General features: G+C 41.7%; 2 protein-coding genes across 2 annotated transcripts in view; one reads left to right on the top strand and one right to left on the bottom strand.

Annotated features, from left to right (window-relative positions):
• The window catches only part of LOC121859291, a 53,454-nt gene extending 52,722 nt beyond the window's left edge, over positions 1-732 (bottom strand). The window contains exon 1 of the mRNA XM_042356074.1: positions 569-732. The gene's annotated coding sequence lies outside the window, so the exon portion shown is untranslated. The remainder of the gene's footprint in view (positions 1-568) is intronic.
• Positions 733-4,805: 4,073 nt separating this feature from the next.
• On the top strand, positions 4,806-7,586 carry LOC121859335 (transcription factor Sp9-like). Its single transcript, XM_042356129.1, has 3 exons — positions 4,806-5,098; positions 6,149-6,251; positions 6,507-7,586. Exons 1-3 carry the CDS (start codon positions 4,806-4,808, stop codon positions 7,584-7,586), a joined length of 1,476 nt encoding a protein of 491 aa, XP_042212063.1.
• The last annotated feature ends 10,495 nt before the right edge of the window (positions 7,587-18,081 follow it).

Genomic DNA, 18,081 nt, shown 5'->3' with positions numbered 1-18,081 from the left:
TAGTATTTGGTGTCATGAAGTCACATAAAATTGGTAAACTTAATTTAATCTGAGTTAATAGATCAAGTGCATGTACCTAACCTAACCTAACCTAACACAACACAACTCAGATTAAATTATGTTTACCAATTTTTTTTTACTTTCTGACACCAAATACTAGTCGAGAAATGATTGGCAGTCTGATTTATTCATCTAGGACCATTATTTGACTTCATTCCGGCTATATTTGGCTACATTTGGGTAATTAGTCGGACCGTTGTTGAGCCCATGAAAAGCATTACCTAAATCCACTGTCCAAGCCCCAACACTAAACACCTTTAACTCTCTTCTTCCTGTCTGATAACCTTTTCGACTGTTTGATTCCCTATACCTTAATTCACCACCACTGTTCTCACACGTAGGTACAAGTTAACCAGCCCTTATTAACCTGTACTGTTTCCTGTTGTTGCCTGACCCTGTGGCTGAATAAACCTATACTGTATATAATAAAGACATTGATGGCTACAGCTGGGAACAAACCTATACATTATACTGTAGATTTAGAGACGTAAAAAAAGTCGCAACATACCTGGACCGTCAACTGATGGACGTGTTGAGACTGATCACTACACCACCTCACACACTGCTGTCTGTAAATAACTCGTTAAAAGAGCATAGACTACAGGGCACCAGCCGCACCTCACATAGACTACAGGGCACCAGCCGCACCTCACATAGACTACAGGGCACCAGCCGCACCTCACCGCCTCAGTCATTCAAAACAACCTCCACTGACTGCCGCCAGTGTTGCCAGACCAAACTCACAAATGTCGCTACAGACTCGCGGTTAAGAGTCGCTAACATGTCGAAATAACAAGACGAACAGGAAGGAGAAATATTCAAGTAAAAAAGTAATTTATGAAGTGTATATTCAACACAAACTGTAAATTTATGTAATTTCAAGCGCCTCTAGTTTTGTAGCTAGATTTTTATGAAAATCTTTAGATCTAGCGACAAAGTCGCTAAGCTGGCAATCCTGGTACTGACCGCCTCATGGGGTAACAAACTCAATTAAATTTAAAAAAAATTCTTACAGCTCTTTGTACAAGCAAAAAAATTAGTAAAGATTTTATTAAATAGCTATAATGTGCCAATTAAATAAGTTAAAATCTATGATATATTTAAAATTATTTATTTATATTTTTAATAACGACTACGAACATAATATTTTACGTCTGAAACACGGTACAAGGGGGTCCGGACCTCCTTGTACCAGAAAATTGAAATAATTTTTCTTTAATGCAGTATTGTACTCAGGCATGATTAAACTGACTGTCAGAACATGTGTCAGGAGACTGGGAACGAGCACAATAAAGCAAGGGCGTATCCAGGAATATAAAAAGGGGGGTCCAAGAAGTTGTGGGTGTGGGAACATGGCGAGCTTAGCGAGCCCACCCAGCCCTGTATTTAGATATCCAAACTAACCTAACCTAACCTAACCAACTTAGTCTAACCTAATGTAACAACCGATTCCCCGGATGACCGAAACTAAAATAATACCAAATTAATATCACTATAGTTTTTAACCAATCATAAATGTGTGTATAATAATAATAAAATAATAATAATAATAATAATAATAATAATAATAATAATAATAAAATAATAATAATAATAATAATAATAATAATAATGATAATAATAATAATAATAATAATAAAATAATAATAATAATAATAATAATAATAAAATAATAATAATAATAATAATAATAATAATAATAATAATAATAAAATAATAATAATAATAATAAACGGTTTATTAATAGAGTTTCAGCCGGTGGCTGAAAATATACAAACTTACATTTGTTTTGACATAATAATATATGTTCAATACATTTACAGGGCTGTACAGTACATAAATCAGGAGCTGTTAATTATTTTAACAATAGATGGGATGGTGCTATTCTTATATCTATCAGTGCTGACTCTTATGGGCTGAATTTGGTTGTAGTGTGTGTGTGTGTGTGTGTGTGTGTGTGTGTGTGTGTGTGTGTGTGTGTGCATATAACACAAGTTATTCCTGCAAAGATACTTAAACATTTTCTACTTCTCAATATCAGAGAAAATAAGCTCGAGAAAAAAAAAAGTTAACTTTTGGGCTAACTTCTCTACTTAACAAAGTTTACAGGTGGGGGGTAGGTTAGGTTAGGTTAGGATCACTGCTGAGCTTCTCGGCGCATGTGCATACATTCATCAGTTTTCGAATCGGTGGACGAGGGGCACAATTATGATGTGGTATATCTCGACTTTAGCAAAGCCTTCGACAGAGTCCCCCACGAAAGACTAATTAGAAAGGTAGAAGCTCATGGCATCAAAGGCAATATCCTTAAATGGATTAGGGCGTGGTTACAGGACAGGAAACAGCGAGTGAGCATTAACGGCACTAAGTCCATTGGAGCAACGTCACAAGTGGAGTTCCCCAAGGCTCAGTACTTGGACCATTATTATTTATTATATACATAAACGACATAGATATCGGCATAGACAGCAACATAAGTAAATTTGCTGATGACACTAAAATAGGACGTGTTATTAAATCTGACGAGGACTCGCAAAACTACAGGAAGATCTAAACAAATTTTTCGAATGGTCTGAAAAATGGCAGATGAAATTCAACGTGGACAAATGTAAAGTACTCAGTATAGAGATGTAAACAGGGAAACCAGATACCAGATGAACAACGATGCCATAGAGAAATCCACTAAGAGAGATTTAGGAGTAATGATAAGTAGGAACCTTAAGCCAAGTAAACAATGTGTTTTGCTCGTAACAAGGCTAATAAAGTACTTGGGTTCATACAAAGGAGTGTTAGTTACAAGACTAGCGAGGTCATCCTAAAACTGTATCTTGCGCTTGTGAGACCACACCTGGATTACGCAGTTCAGTTCTGGTCACCGTATTACAGAATGGATATAGAATCTTGAAAGAATTCAGAGGAGAATGACAAGACTAATCCGGCATTAGGAACCTTGAGTATAGAGACAGGTTAAAGCATCTTAATTTGCACTCCCTCGAGAGACGTAGAGCGAGGGGCGACCTGATAGAGGTGTATAAGTGGAAGTCAGGGCTAAACAAAGGGACATTACAAAGGTACTCAAACTATCCAACCAGGAGCGAACTCGTAACAATGGTTTTAAATTAGACAAATTTAGATTTAGGCGTGAAATAGGTAAACACTGGTTTGGAAACAGAGTAGTGGATGAATGGAACAAGTTACCAAATATCATCATTAACTCGAATACGCTGGATAGCTTCAAACATAGGTTGGATGCTTATATGAGCATAGGGTTGGGTGTAAACGGGACTGCCCAGTAATAATAGGCTCGCTGCAGTTTCCTCCATTCTTATGTTCTTACAATTCTCTCCAGTGGATTTTTTTTCTTGACGATATAGAAAGATGGCGCTACTGAGTTCATCAGTATTAGGAACATTAAAGAAGATATAGTAGGATTCCTATTGCCTACAGGGTTTATTAGCATCTTGTGTACCGCCGGCAAGACCATGGGCTCGGAACATTCATCTTGCCCGAGGTGCCCGCCTCTGTGGATGTCGGTCATACCTAGAATAACCCGTTATAGTACATCTTTCTTTCCTCACACAGTCAAACTGTGGAATGCTCTGCCTTCTTCTCTGTTTCCACACTCATACAATCTGTCTCACTTCAAAAAGCTGGTTTTCCGGCATCTTCGTGGTGTAGATTAATATAATCTTTTCCTGTTTTTAATTTATTTTCACTCTTATTTGTTTGCCCCCTAAGCCCCGTTGTGGGTCGATGACCTGTTCCCCGTAAAAAAGGGGAGGGGGGGGGGGATAAATCGTATCTGGTAAGGGCAGAATCTTAGTGCAACTGTAATGCCATTTTTTTCAATACTGTATTTAGCCAAATGAAAATGTGGAGAGTGATCGTTGGAGAATCTAAGACTCCATCGTTCCCGGATTCTCCAAAGCTTGATCTTTAAATTTCCCCCAAACTGAAGACACAGATGTTGCTCACTTAAGTTGTAACGCAACTGTAATGGCCCAAATATCGCAGAAAATGCACTAAAATTCTTTAACTCTTAGATGTACTGTGTACTCAACTGGGTGGATACAGTGAAGGGCTAAAAACACTAGTTTAATATCCTTGGATACAGCTCTCGCCTCCTATATATCCTCAGGGTCGCACATTCCCATTCAGCTCTGAATGGGAATTTATCATTACAGCTGAGTAAGTGCATACGGTCGAGTATGCACCAGAAAATTTCAATAATATTTCTTTAATGCAGTATTGTACTCAGGCATTTTTGTATAGTAAAAATTATTTACTATTGACTTTAGAATATCTCCATATCAAGTGTACATGGCTTAAAAATGGCCTCAAAATGCCCATGATATTGGTTCAGATTTCAACAAAGATGGGTGGGCTCGCTGCGCTCACAATGTTCCCCCACCCATAACTTCTTGGACCCCCCTTTTGATATTCCTGGATCCGCCCCTGAGCGCCCAACAGGGAAGTATGCGGAGTTCATGTTTGCCTTCGTGACTCATGCATTATAGATGCAAGCGCATGAAGAAGAGCGTCATAGGTCAAGGTCACAACGGCAGGTCATCATGTAGTCAGCTGCTACAGTGTCCCGTGGTGCTGCTGTTCGTGGCCGTGATAGTAGGATCCAAGGCTACGGACCCCATCCCCTCCAACCCCACGCTGTCTGTCAACTCTATGGACACTCATTGCAACTAACTCTGTCAACACCACGTACCCTGTCAACACCACGCACCCTGTCAATGCCACGCACCCTGTCAACGCTACGCACCCCGTCAACGCCACGCACCCCGTCAACGCCACGCACCCTGTCAACACCACGCACCCTGTCAACGCCACGCCCCGTCAACACCACGCACTCTGTCAACACCACGCACTCTGTCAACACCACGTACCCTGTCAACACCACGTACCCTGTCAACACCACGTACCCTGTCAACACCACGTACCCTGTCAACGCCACGCACTCTGTCAACACCACGTACCCTGTCAACACCACGTACCCTGTCAACACCGCGCACCCTCTTGGATCCCCGTCAGTTATCTACATCACGACCTCACACCCAAAGTGCTTACGCCCACAAAGCTCGGGATTAGTCAACTCTCCTTAATTTTCATTCTTGGGTAAGTGTTCCTCAGTAGCTGCGGGTGTTGTGAGATGGACATGATTTGCAGTAGTCGATATATTTTTTTTTCTTCTCCAAATCATTACTATATAAGTGTACACCGCACCTCACCATACCCTGTCCACTGTATACTGCTACATATTTTCAGACACTTGATGTACATTCTTCTAACAATGGCCAGAGAACTTTAGTCCGATGTCACCATGCACATCCCGGGGTGAACAAGGGATGCACAGTAAACTAGCCTTGGCCAGATGCATTCCCTATTTATCACCATTTGTATACCTACACTGTTTATGTATATTGTTTGTATACCTTCACTGTCTATGTATATTGTTTGCATACTTTCACTGTCTATATACTGTACAAGCTAAGTAAATTAATGTGAACTTGTAAGACGATTTTAGTTAATATCTCTATGTCTATCTAATAAGCTTTTCTCTATATGGCTAGAGACGCTGTTACTCTAAGTCAAAGTAGTCACAGTTTTCTCAAATGCCCGAAAAACTGTTTTTATTGCACAAACAGTTACTGTCAATTTAAACCAAAAGTTTATCATGTGGACCTTGACACCTGATGATCAAACACGTTCACGATAGACACGACGGACCGAGCACAATATTCTGCTGGTTGATTCCGGGATAGTGTTATTAAACTAATGTTGAATCATACTGGGGTAATAAATTAGTGTTTTTGTAAAAGCATTCTGGATTGATATGCTGAAATCATTATAAATCATACTTGGATAATGTTCAATATGTGATAAGAAAAAAGTTTAGTACTGTAATTAACTTGTAAACCATAAGGGGGATTATGAGATTAAATTGGCTTAAGACTATGATTGGTGACCAGAAGGTGGTAGGCGTGACTCAGACAGGTCGCGGCTTCTCATTGGTTGACGTATCAATATATGTTCTCCAGCCGTCAGCTTGATGGTCACATTTCCTGTTTTGTTTAAGGAGTGTACACAGTATCGTGAGAGCAGACCACCTCAAGAGTACAGTCACCACCACTATGGCTGGTCTAGTTTCTCTACACAACACATCTCATCTTCTTCAGCAGGTAAGATTTATTTATTTATTTACTTCATCAGTTATTTATTCACAGAGTCCAGAGTGCTTGTATGATATTTCCCCCAAATTACTATCTTTGGAGACTTGACCAGGCTTTACCATATGTCAACAATGTTATGTCAAGTCCTTGGTGATATTTTGAAGGTGTCATAATCTCATGCAACCTGGGGTCACTTTAGCCTAATACTATACGATATTTGTTCGGGCGTTCTGCTCATCTTGATAATATATTTTCTGTTTCCAGCACGGACCCGTGTTTGGCGGCAACACAATGAGTGGCTCGCAGATGTCGCAGTGGTCAGGAATGGGCAGCAGTTATGGCCTGGGCGGCACCACTCCTCTCAGTCCAATCTACCGCCTGCATGATCTACCCTTTTCTGTCTCAGCCAATACTGGAACTGGACCATACCCCAGCCTGCACCAACATTACCCTCAGCAGGCCCTCGTGTCCCCGCCCATGTCACCGCCGAAGGAAGGCGAAGCGAACTCGTGGTGGAGCATGAGTGGCCCCACAAATACTCCTTCACCACCTACCCACAACTACCAGCAGCAGCACCCTAGTGTGGCTGCACCGTCCGGCTTTCCTCACGCCTTACCTCAGCCGGTATCATACGGCATGACACAGGAAGCACTCCTTCACCACCAGAGCCAGATTGCTGCTGCACTTCTCAAGACACAAAATGCTGTCAATGTTCGACGGTGTCGCCGCTGTCGCTGCCCCAACTGTCAGGACGCCTCGCAAGACAATCAAGCTGCCAAGAAGAAGCAACACATATGTCACGTGCCCGGCTGTGCTAAGGTGTATGGTAAAACCTCTCACTTGAAGGCGCACCTGCGCTGGCACGCCGGCGAACGGCCCTTCGTTTGTCAGTGGCTGTTCTGCAACAAAGCGTTCACCCGCTCAGACGAGCTTCAGCGCCACCTTAGAACACATACGGGAGAAAAACGTTTCCAGTGTGTGGAGTGTGGCAAACGTTTCATGCGGTCTGACCACCTCAACAAACACGTCAAAACCCACGAGAACCGCCGCGCACGCGCAGTATCCAATACCCCAGACCATCTCGACATAGAGAACTGCGATGATGATGATGACGAAGACGACGACGACCAACTTCCCCTTGATAACGAGCTGCCAACCTTGGAGGACCAACTGCCTGACTCGCCCATCTCAGAGACGGAGCTGCCAGACTCCAGCACCAGCGACGCCGGCCCAACACATCCCTACACACACCGCCAGATGATTATACCATTTATTACCACCACACCAGACACAACCAATATTAGTACTACAGATATAACTTTTCAAAATAAACCTTTACCATAACTATCATATCATGTCTCTTTATTCGCCGAGGAAAAAGGAACAAGACTTGAAAACCTGAATTTTTTCTTTGCGGTTGACGGATCAAAGGAGTAACAGAGATAAATAATATTAACCCTGAATAAAATACACAAGTGTGGAGCTGCCCTACAAGACGCAAAATTATTATTTTTATTTATTCTTTATTCTTAACCACAAAGTCTGTTCAACCTAACTTACTCGGGAATTTCAAAAGGTTGTGGTAAGATTTTCATGAGCCAAAAATGCTGAAAAACTATAGATTTACCGGTGATCTTGTGTGGAGCCAATAAGTAACAATTTGTTCTCTAAGAGGTGAATAATGGTAACAAATGGAACGATGCGATATGTTAAAAGTGCAATAAAGAGTTGGTAAAAGCTATGGAAGAATATAAAGTTGGACAGAAATTATTAACTCTAAAATACGGAGGCGTAGAGCAACATGGTGATAAAAGAAGAACTTAAGATTGACACATTATTGGAACACTGTAACAAATTTTACAGAATATATTACACCGATGCACTGTTGATGAGCGTTTAATTCACACAGTACATAGAGCGCTTAGTAAGGCTGACATAAGAACATAAGAATGGTGGAAACTGCAGCGGGCCTATTGGCCCATACTGGGCAGTCCCGTTTACACCCAACCCCTATTGCTCATATAAGCATATAACATCAAGTATTATACTGAAGTAACACGTAGAGAATGAGGGTTATAGTAAATTGTAATCATATGCGTGATATAAACAAAACTACAGTTAAGTCCATAAACAAATGCTCTCTCATGACGAAAACACGTAGGAATTCCTTCTGTCCAATTTGTGTGTACAGTTAGGCTTCAGTTTACCTCTCATTTTATCCCTGCAGTTAATACGTGCTTCTCATGCCAGTATATTAAGATTAACAACAAATATTTATTACATGACAAAGACACTAAATAATACGTAATACTGCCTCCCCTGGCCTGTGAACTGCCCTCCCAGGTTTACCGACGACGAGCAGGTTGGCGTGGCTGGCGGAACATGATCAGGGAGGGGTGTGCGGGAGCGTGTATTACAACATTTGACACTCGTACAACACAGTCAACATACAGTACTGTACTTGACTCTCATATGAACAACTATAAATGCATGACCTGTTTTATTATCTCTGTTGAAATATTTACCTGTTTGTTTGGATCCTGTTATCACTAATACGTGATAACAATACTACTTAGTCACTAGATACTACTACTACTACCACCAACAACACCAATAATAATAATAATAATAATTATTATAATAATATTAATAATGTAATGGATTAACTGAAGAATCTCTATCCCAGAGTGTCCATCTGGAGGAACCTCCATGATCATGCCGCGTGAATTCTTGATGATAAGATATAAAGTCTCGTTTACATCCACCCGTTATCTTAATGTAGCTCGTGTGTTTTCCAATATGGTTCGTTTATACACCGGTGCACACGGAATATGATGTGGTGTTAGTGTGGGTCTCAGATCATGTAAGTGTGCGCGTCAGATATACAGGTCAGGTGAAGGTCATATAGCCAACACACATTTGACCTGACTTCACCTGAAGAATCTCCCCCCAGCACTACCTAGGGTACAGAGTCCTCAGATGATCCAATAATAATAATAATAATAATAATAATAATAATAATAATAAAGAACAATATTTAACCCTTTGGCTGCGGGAGGTTAGTAAGCTGAATAAAATTATCTGGCGGTAGCCAGAATAAAATGGCAAGTGCGGGAAACGCAGAGAAAGGGTTAATTGACCGAGATAGGGGATCACCTGAAGAATCGTCACCCCAGAATGTCCACCTGAAGAATCGTCACACCAGGATATCCCACCTGAAGAATTGTCACCCCAGCCTGCTCCACCTGAAGAATCGTCACCTCAGCCTACAGTGAATATAATTTGTATAATTAGGATAACATAAATATATTCCTTTGTGTTATGCATCTTTATTGTGAAAAGTTTAAAGAAAAAAGAAGAAAGAATATTATACACCTAACCTAACTTAACTCTGGGATGACAATTCTTCAGGTGATCCGAGATAGGTTTTAACCCTAGTTCAGTCTCCCGCCCAGGATAGACTCGGTCAACCATCACAGGTTTGGTCTGGGTACTCCGGTTTCCTCCTGTACTAACACTGGACCGACCACCCGAGCGGCTAGTGAGCTGATAAATAAAACAATACCAGCTTCTTTTTGTACTTGATTACACTACATTTTTTCTTCAATATTATTTTTCATATAGGAACTCGCATTTTGTTTTCATTATTTATAAGTTCTACATAATATAGTGGATACTTAGGAAGGTAAGGCACGCGTAGTGGTGAGGTAGGGTGGTGACCTCACTCGCCCTTCACACCTCTGTGTCAACTGCCCTCATCAGTATTACACCACGGATAAGTCTCCTTTTGACACTTTTAACCACCATCATTACCATAATTACCACACAATATGACCACTACCTTGCCCACCTGCACCACCACACCTGCCAACTGTGTACAGACACCACTACCACCAACATCAACCACTACCACCCTACTACCATAACCACTGCTACCAATTACAACTAATATTATCACTTCAACCACGGCTACCACTAACATGATCTCTCAACTACCACCCTACTACAACCAACATTGTCACCCTACCACCACCATCATTACCACCCAACCTTACCTCCCTATTACTACTACAACTACCATCCCACTACCACTATTACCGTCACACTACTATCATTATTACTATCGCACTACTACCATTACTACCACCTCCCACGACTACTATCCAACTACTACCATTACACTTTTACCATTACTACCATCCTACTACTACTTCTACTACCACTATTACCATCTCACTTTTACCACACTACCACTACCATCCCACAATTACCAATACTATCTTCCCACTACTACCACTATTACATCTACTACTATCCCACTAGTATCACTGGAGCCCGGACAAAAGACCCCTAGGAGAAAAGACCCCTAGGACAAAAGCCCCTCAGTAAAAGTGCAAAATAGGAGAGAAGCCCCTTGTTTTTATGTTAAAGAGAAGGTCATTAGAAACATTAAAAATATATAGATTTAAATATGAAATTATTACAATTAAAATAATTAGAATATTATAACTCTTTCAATTTTGATATAGAACATTATTAATTAAATAGAAAAGAAAAAAGACGACATATTTTACCTTCATTTTTTTTTTATTATTTACTGGGCACCTCCCTACACCTTGTGTAAGGTGAAGCGCAGAAGCGTTTACAGCGCCCAACATGCTTGCCTTTATGTCTCATGAGTTAAGGGCGTAGAAGCCTGAAGAGTCAATGGTTTATATCATCAAGTTATTGGAAGCACCAACAACTTGTCCCTGAATACGAATTCGCAACTTTCGACTTACAACAGGTACCTACTTTACTGCTAGGTGAACAGGGACTAATGGGGGCTAGGAAGTAAGTCCATTCTGTATTTACTGAGGTGACCCTAGGGCCCAGTGAGGTCACTGAATGTCAGGGGAGTAATTACCCCAGTAGACAAAACATACGCCAATGCAGATTTAATAAACATTCCTTGTATATTTCTTTATAACTATAACAGAATTACCAAAGGTTAGGTTAGGTTCATAAACTGTAAAAAAAATGTATCACCTGAAAAATTGTCACCCCAGAGTTTGGCAGGGTGACAAATCTTCATGTGGGATATCCTAGGGTGACAATTCTTCAAGTGGGGTCAGGACCCTCCATGGTTGTTAATCTTCAGGTGAGTGGAGTCAGGACCCTCCAGTCAGGTAGGAGGACTATATAATAGTAAGTGGGCTCAAAAATTTTAGTCCTAATCATCAGTCGACCATGGCAGGCAATACCTTCCAAACTGTCGTCCTACCACTGTTGTGTGATGAGTCCTCTAAAGTTATTCGGTGGCTTCAACAAAACAGACTTTTAAAGCGTAAAGTGAAGTGTGATACTTGTAATAACTGGATGAATTGGACAAAATACTTCAGATCGAAGGATGGTTTTCTGTGGAAATGCCAAACAAAAGACTGCCTGAAGTATAAATCCACTAAGTCTATAAATTAACTCGAATACGCTGAATTGCTTCAAACATAGGTTGGATGCTCATATGAGCAATAGGGGTTGGGTGTAAACGGGACTGCCCAGTATGGGCCAATAGGCTCGCTGCAGTTTCCTCCATTCTTATGTTCTTATGTTCTTATAAGAATAGGATCTTTTTTTGCCAGTTCTAATATTTCACTTCAGAAGTGGGTTCATGTTACGTGAGCGTATTGGAGAAACAACAGCAGGCCGTCAGGTTTTTCTGATAATCCTCTGGATGCATAACACAAAGGAATATATTTATGTTATCCTAACTATACAAATTATATTCACTGTGGGCTGGGGTGACAATTCTTCAGGTGGAATATCCTGGGGTGACAATTCTTCAGGTGGACATTCTAGGGTGACGATTCTTCAGGTGATCCCAAGATGCTTCTACGCCAGCTGGCTGAGATTTTAACAGGACAGACGCAGCAACCCATAAGTTACATCATAGCCTGGTTGAGATGTCTCCTATCCTTCTCTTTGCTCAGGCTGCTTTGCTATGTCTCAGAGGAACGAGATCTGCCCCAAACAGTCACAGATATGGACTATAAGGCAACAGTCACTCAATGCCGCATAGATCTGCTGCTTAACTAACTCAGCTTGGGTAAATACTTTTATATGGGGGTATTTAGGTAATAAAATATTGGAGAAGGTATGGCTGTAAGGGGAGGTTGGGGGCCATATAAAAAAAGTGGTAATAGAAATAGTAGTCGTGGAATGGTAGTGATACTGAGTGTAGGACAAAAGCCCCCCAGGACAAAAGTTCACCAGGACAAAAGTCCATCAGGAGAAATAATAAGAATTTTTTAAATAATTATTATTTTTTGGATCACCTGAAGAATCGTCACCCCAGAATGTTCTCCAGGACTGGAGGGTCCTGACCCCCACCTGAAGAATTGTCACCCTGCCAAACACTGGGGTGACAATTCTTCAGGTGATCCGCATCTTGTTTCATCCCGGCCAATGTTGTGAACACTAGAAAAGTGAAGCTGCCTTGGTCCACATTCTGGATCCTCTGTGTTTACGTTCTGTTCATTTCGTTCTCGTTCCTAGATAGATTCATGGATGATAAAGAGTGGTAGTAACTCTCGACAGGAGCTGCCATGCACAAGCCAACCGGCCTATTGCAGAGTCCTTATTTTCTTATGTTCTCCCGTGTACAACCTCGAGAGACAGGTCATGGTGACGTGCGGCCGCGGGATAGAATATCCTGATATAATTTTTTTTATGTTTACATTTGATGAATTTTCAAACCGGACTGTCAAGAAGCCTCAACCCCGGACATACTACAGTTGTTCGTCAGTACGCTACTTGAAGGCCCCAACATAAGAGAGAAATCAGACATAAAAAAACTCGAGTGTTTGCCGATATAGCAGTCGATCAAGCACTCACATATCCATGAAGAGCTTAACCAAAGAGTCAGGCACAAGCGTCAGATAGTAAAGTAACTCCGCTTCTATTCTACACCGGACTATTCATTCACAAGGCAGCGTTGAATCACACATGGTATTGGCATATCGGTTTTCTATAATAGGATCAAACAGCTTTCCGCAGATCTTTCACATGTTGTCTGAGAACATTTCAATACATTCAACATTGTGGTATCAATCAATTTACAGAACAAATACAACAGCTGACAACCTCAACAACAAGAATTCCTGACACTTCAAAAAGGTCAGTTCCATGCAAAGGGAATCTCACTCTTTCAACAGCCAGACATCAAAGGGGAGGGAGCAGCAATAGCTTCAGTTAACATTATATGTGAAGCGTCACGCCAGTTAAAACAAATACCAGAGTTTGTTTATGTTGTGAGTCTGTATCCGACTACAAAGTGTTTGTTTTAGTTGTGCTCTCCACTAAAAGCTTCTGTCGCGGGGAATTATTTAGTTGCATGCTACATTTCAAAGCTACATTTTGTAAATACGTTCACTCAGACAGAACAGTAATACAAAAGAAATCGATGAGGCTTTTATATTTAGGCAACAGTAGTAGTGGTACAGTGTTATAATGTAACACAGTAGTAGTGGTACAGTGTTATAGTGTAACACAGTAGTAGTGGTACACCCACAGTGTTATAGTGTAACACAGTAGTAGTGGTACAGTGTTATTGTGTAACACAGTAGTAGTAGTACACCCACAGTGTTATGGTGAATCAGATATGCATACTAATAGTTTCACTGATATTGAGAGGAAGTAATAGAACATAAGAACATAAGAATGGAGGAAACTGCAGCGGGCCTATTGGCCCATACTGGGCAATCCCGTTTACACCCAACCCCTATTGCTCATATGAGCATCCAACCTATGTTTGAAGCAACAGTAAATGCGTTCGAGGAAAACTGTAGTGACGAGTGTCTGGGTGAGCTACGTGGGAGGAGTGAGTATCGTAGACACAGTACATAAAGTTTTATATAATGTCTGAAATGGTGAGCCACTGATGAAGACGTGACCGTGTTGTGAAGCTTGGTGTGAGATATTAGTGAACCCGAGAGCGACCTCACCTGGTGGTCCACTGTTATTAACCTGCCACACACACACAGTAATTGGAGCGCCTCGACTGTTCACTGCACCTCATTAATCATGTTGACATATTTTACAGTAAGCACTGATCTCGCCGTGATCCTTCCCTTTGATGGCGCTCACTGGTGTGTCCTGCACGATGGCGCTGGTCACACAGAGGGCGGGGCCTCACCCTCGTCAGGTGAAGGAAGGAACTTTATCAAGAACGATCGCTGTCTCGCCTTCCAGACACCATCCACTACATCAGTCTACCATGTGTAGACAACACCCACTACACCACCCATCCGAGCAAAGACTACGCTCCCTTCCTTTAAATCATCTCTAAAAAATATCTATTGTCGAAGTATTAATATTTCTTGTAACACCTAGTATATTTACAGTACCTGCCATTATTGTACCATCAAAACCGTTTTATTGGAAATTATCATGTAAATAAATAAGTAATTACCATTGCAATAAACATAATTGCCAACTAGACATAATCCTGACAGCTCTGTCCTCTTGTTCAACCTTATTACTGTACGACCCAGGTTGTACTGCTCCTCCATTAATTATACTTATGTTTTTAAATTCCACTCTAATTTATGTATATATATATATATATATATATATATATATATATATATATATATATATATATATATATATATATATATATATATATATATAATAAATTAATAAACAAAATAATAATTATAAAATATAACAAAATAAAAAATAATAAATAATAACATCAATAAATATTGAAGTGATAACCGTGATAACATTATGAGATGTTCTTATTACCACCATGCTATTGTACTATTCCAGATGTTACTAAATGTTACATAATACTTCCTTGAGATAAATGTATAGTATATATCAGGTGCCTAAAAGAGAGCTCAGGTTCTCAACTGGCTCAGCCATGTTAATATTGTTATTATTATCCACTCTGTATCCGTATTTTTATGGCTAAATAAACTGTTTCAATTCAATTCAACACCCATCCACTACACCATTCTACCATGTATGGCCAACACCCACTACACCAGTCTACCATGTGTGGCCAACACCCACTACACCAGTCTACCATGTGTGGCCAACACCCACTACACCAGTCTACCATGTGTGGCCAACACCCACTACACCATTCTACCATGTATGGCCAACACCCACTACACCAGTCTACCATGTGTGACCAACACCCACTACACCAGTCTACCATGTGTGGCCAACACCCACTACACCAGTCTACCATGTGTGACCAACACCCACTACACCAGTCTACCATGTGTGGCCAACACCCACTACACCAGTCTACCATGTGTGGCCAACACCCACTACACCAGTCTACCATGTGTGGCCAACACCCACTACACCAGTCTACCATGTATGGCCAACACCCACTACACCAGTCTACCATGTGTGACCAACACCCACTACACCATTCTACCATGTATGGCCAACACCCACTACACCAGTCTACCATGTGTGACCAACACCCACTACACCAGTCTACCATGTGTGGCCAACACCCACTACACCAGTATTAAACTACACTGGCCGTTGTGTTGATTGTTGTTATATGCGGATCATTGTGGTGGATGCCGTGGTGGTTGTGGTGGCTTATGGTGGGACACATCACGTCCAGCAGTTTGGTATAAAAGTTATAACCACCATCAACACAACCACCAGATTTATCTAACTGTTGTAACAACCATCAATACAATCACCAGTTTGGTCAAACAGTCAGTGTCAAGAAACTTTGAGGTATAGTAAATCATGCGCCAATTACTGCGTGACATTGAAGGCGTCCCCTGGCGATCATTCAGCGTTGTCCCCAGTAATCCTGGATCATGGCCGCTGTTGCCCGCCCCCTCTGCCCGTCTCACCCTACCAGGCCTCTCCCTCTATCACATGTATATAAGTTATATAACTAAACGTTTTGATCACTACTTTTTTAACGCAATGAAATTTAAGAGGATAATTATCAAAATGAAGGCCGAGGCATTTCTGTCTGAGTCTTTTGGAACCTAAAATTAATGACCGCATAATATACACTAATGTCTCGATAAACTTTCTGGTTCGCATGGTTCCTGGCCTGCCCATACCCACCCCAAGGTCTATTTCAATAGACTAACTCACCGTAACAATCAACTTCAATAATGACGTACAGAAACGCTTGTGCCCGTGTTGGCAATCAAGTGGGGGGGAATTGTGAAGGAATGTAGCAGCCGGTGACTGAGACCAGACACTTGTACTTCAAATAACTTATAGTGTTAAAGACATTACAGTGGTTCTCAAGGTGCGTTGTCCTCAGTGTTGGTTGAAAATCACAGCAGCTAAAGGCTACTCCCAGGTAACCCTCAGGGAGGGTCGGGGCTGCCTTTGGGGCGTCATCCGAGGCAGAATGGGGCGGGGCCAGGGAGTATTCCTGGGCAGGGACGGGGCGGGGCCAGGGCGTCCTCCAGGGCAGGGACGGGGCGGGGCTGGGGTCTCGTTCCCCAACACTGGGGGATTATTAGGGATAATCGCCCACCTGCCCACTTCCGACAGTCAGCTTACTGAATCATCCACTTAAGTGTGGAGACTCACACGGCGCCCGGCATGAACCAGCATACATCTGTACATTTTGGTCTCCTGGGTGGTGTACACATCTTGGTCTCCTGGGTGGTGTACATATCATGGTTTCCTGGGTGGTGTACACATCATGGTCTCCTGGGTGGTGTACACATCATGGTCTCCTGGGTGGTGTACACATCTTGGTCTCCTGGGTGGTGTACATATCTTGGTCTCCTGGGTGGTGTGCACATCCCGGTTCTCCTGGGTGGTGTACACAAGTGGCTCTCCTGGGTGGTGTACGCATCTTGGTCTCCTGGGTGGTGTACACATCTTGGTCTCCTGGGTGGTGTACACATCTTGGTCTCCTGGGTGGTGCACACATCTTGGTCTCTTGGGTGGTATACATATCATGGTCTCCTGGGTGGTGCACATATCTTGGTCTCCTGGGTGGTGTACACAACTGGCTCTCCTGGGTGGTGTACACAGCTTGGTCTCTTGGGTGGTGTACACATTATGGTCTCCTGGATGGTGTACACATCTTGGTCTCCTAGGTGGTGTACACATTTTGGTCTTCTGGGTGGTGTACACATTTTGGTCTTCTGGGTGGTGTACACATCTTGGTCTCCTGGGTGGTGTACACATCTTGGTCTCCTGGGTGGTGTACACATCTTGGTCTCCTGGGTGGTGTACACATCTTGGTCTCCTGGGTGGTGTACACATCTTGGTCTCCTGGGTGGTGTACACATCTTGGTCTCCTGGGTGGTGTACACATCTTAGTTCCCCTAGTATTAAGATGTGCATTGGGTTCGCATCAGTCACCGCTTTGAATATTCCTTTGCAATGTACATGATAGTTACCATATGACTTGTAATATTTTATAATAATTTAATAATCATGTAATTGAATTGCATAGGTGGTTTTTGTTAATCTATATGGTTCCTCCTCTTCCTGGGTATCGTTAACATAGGAACGTGAGAACAGGAAAATGTCGCTCAGTGTTTTTGTTATATTTTGAATTGTTCTGCCCATTGAGTGAACAATTGGAATTACTTTTGTGAATGGAGGAAGAGCAGGCAGCAATTACAGGATTAAGATCGGTAGTTATGCGGGCCAGAGTAAGTCTGATTACTAAGTCTGGGGGTGTACACATCTTGGCGGCTGTGACGAATCCAGGTAAAAAAGTCACAGGAAAAAAGTCACAGGAAAAAAAGTCACAGAAAAAAGTCACCTAACCTAACCTACTGTACGTGCATCATATATAGATTGTGTTGTCAATATATAAAAGTCATGTATTGTCAGT

The sequence above is a fragment of the Homarus americanus genome, unplaced genomic scaffold (assembly GCF_018991925.1).
Source record: "Homarus americanus isolate GMGI-L3 unplaced genomic scaffold, GMGI_Hamer_2.0 scaffold36188, whole genome shotgun sequence".
NCBI lineage: Eukaryota > Metazoa > Arthropoda > Malacostraca > Decapoda > Nephropidae > Homarus > Homarus americanus.
Note: the sequence above shows the minus strand (reverse complement) of the source record. Positions and strands in the feature narration are given on the sequence as shown.